The 1,520-nt window shown below is 32.0% G+C and overlaps 1 protein-coding gene across 3 annotated transcripts in view; it reads left to right on the top strand.

The window, feature by feature from the left end:
- LOC106875683 (transcription factor hamlet) overlaps positions 1 to 1,520 on the top strand; it is a 240,794-nt gene that overhangs the window by 110,391 nt on the left and 128,883 nt on the right. The window contains exon 2 of one of the 3 annotated variants that reach the window (XM_052971090.1): positions 44 to 76. The exons of the other annotated variants lie outside the window; for them this stretch is intronic. Within the exon in view, the coding sequence (XP_052827050.1) occupies positions 44 to 76 (33 nt within the window). The remainder of the gene's footprint in view (positions 1 to 43; positions 77 to 1,520) is intronic. 3 annotated transcript variants of the gene reach the window in all.

The following is a 1,520-nucleotide window of genomic DNA, read 5'->3' as shown; positions in this document are numbered from 1 at the left end:
TATTATTATTATTATTATTATTATTATTATTATTATTATTCAGGTCACTGCCTAGAATCGAACTCGGAATCTTGGGGTTAGTAGCCAGCACTCTTAACCACTACGCCATATGTGTGCGTGCTCGGGTGTAGAGGAGTGAGTGTGTTAGTGCTTATCCATATATATAAATACACACACACACACACACACACACACACATGTATACACATACACATTGATCTATCTATCTCTCTCTCTATCTATCTATCTATCTATCTATCTATCTATCTATCTATCTGTCTATCTATCTATCTATCTATCTATCTATCTATCTATCTATATATATATCTATCTATCTATCTATCTATCTACTTATCTCTATACAAGCTATTTATTTGCGTATGTACATATACACGTACGCGGACATACGTACACATAAAAACACAAACGCACGCGCATATTCACGCTTTCATCCATTCACCGCACAGGCCTATGTAATTTTAGTCATGTAATGGGAGTATATATATATATATATACATATTTATCTCCTTACTATGACAATGTTTTTGATGACATATTATATATGTGTGTGACTACGCCGTATGGATCTTGATTAAATTATAATTAAAGTTATTACGGGGAATATAGTGCTGAATTATTCGTATAAATTTGAGTGTCAGAATTTTTTCTCATGGTACAAGTGCAAATTATGCTTCATGTTGTTTTTCATAAATTGTAACAGTTATATTTTTCATTGACGCTCTTTACAAATAAAATTCACTCCTTGCTTTCGTCATTTAAGAAACTGCTAAAAAAATTTAAACGTGCAAAAGGTTTATGCATGCAATCAGAAATTATTTCAGAATTTCCAGTAAAAAATGGAAAAGAAATTGAAACCAATATTTCACGTGGAACAGAGGAAATTTAAATACTTATAGTCTTTAGCAAAACAGTTAACTTCCAATTAATGTTATGATTTAGATTTTTATCCTTAACTAACCAAAAACTCTTGGTTAGTGATTCAAATAGAATTATGAAGTTCATATATATATATAGTTAATCTAATGTAAGATTTATACGTTGTATTCGTTTTTGTAGTTATAAACGCATTTTTACACGAACATCATGAACATTCATTTGGATGTATACAGTAGTAAGATTGTAAATTTTTGATAGAAGTTAGTTTTAGGTCCATATATTGTATTGCAGTATCTTGCAGTCAGCGACCACCGTATATACGTTGAGTATGATACGTAGATGGCCATTTGATTTAATACTGCTACAATTACGCACATCGAGTTACTATTCAGTCCAGTAGCGATTAGCAATATCAGTGAATGCATTATTCACTGTTTACTTTATATCAGAAGCAACAAATTTCGTCTAGACAAGTGGCTACGAGTACATGCCACTGACAAGACCCAAGAAAGACGAAATGTATTTGGTGTTCTCACTCACAGTTATTGCGGTGAATTTTCACCTCCCTCTTACACACACACACACACACACACACACACACACATCCATGTATATGTATATAT

The sequence above is a fragment of the Octopus bimaculoides genome, chromosome 1, assembly GCF_001194135.2.
Source record: "Octopus bimaculoides isolate UCB-OBI-ISO-001 chromosome 1, ASM119413v2, whole genome shotgun sequence".
Taxonomy (NCBI): domain Eukaryota; kingdom Metazoa; phylum Mollusca; class Cephalopoda; order Octopoda; family Octopodidae; genus Octopus; species Octopus bimaculoides.
This window is presented reverse-complemented; position numbering and strand designations above follow the sequence as displayed.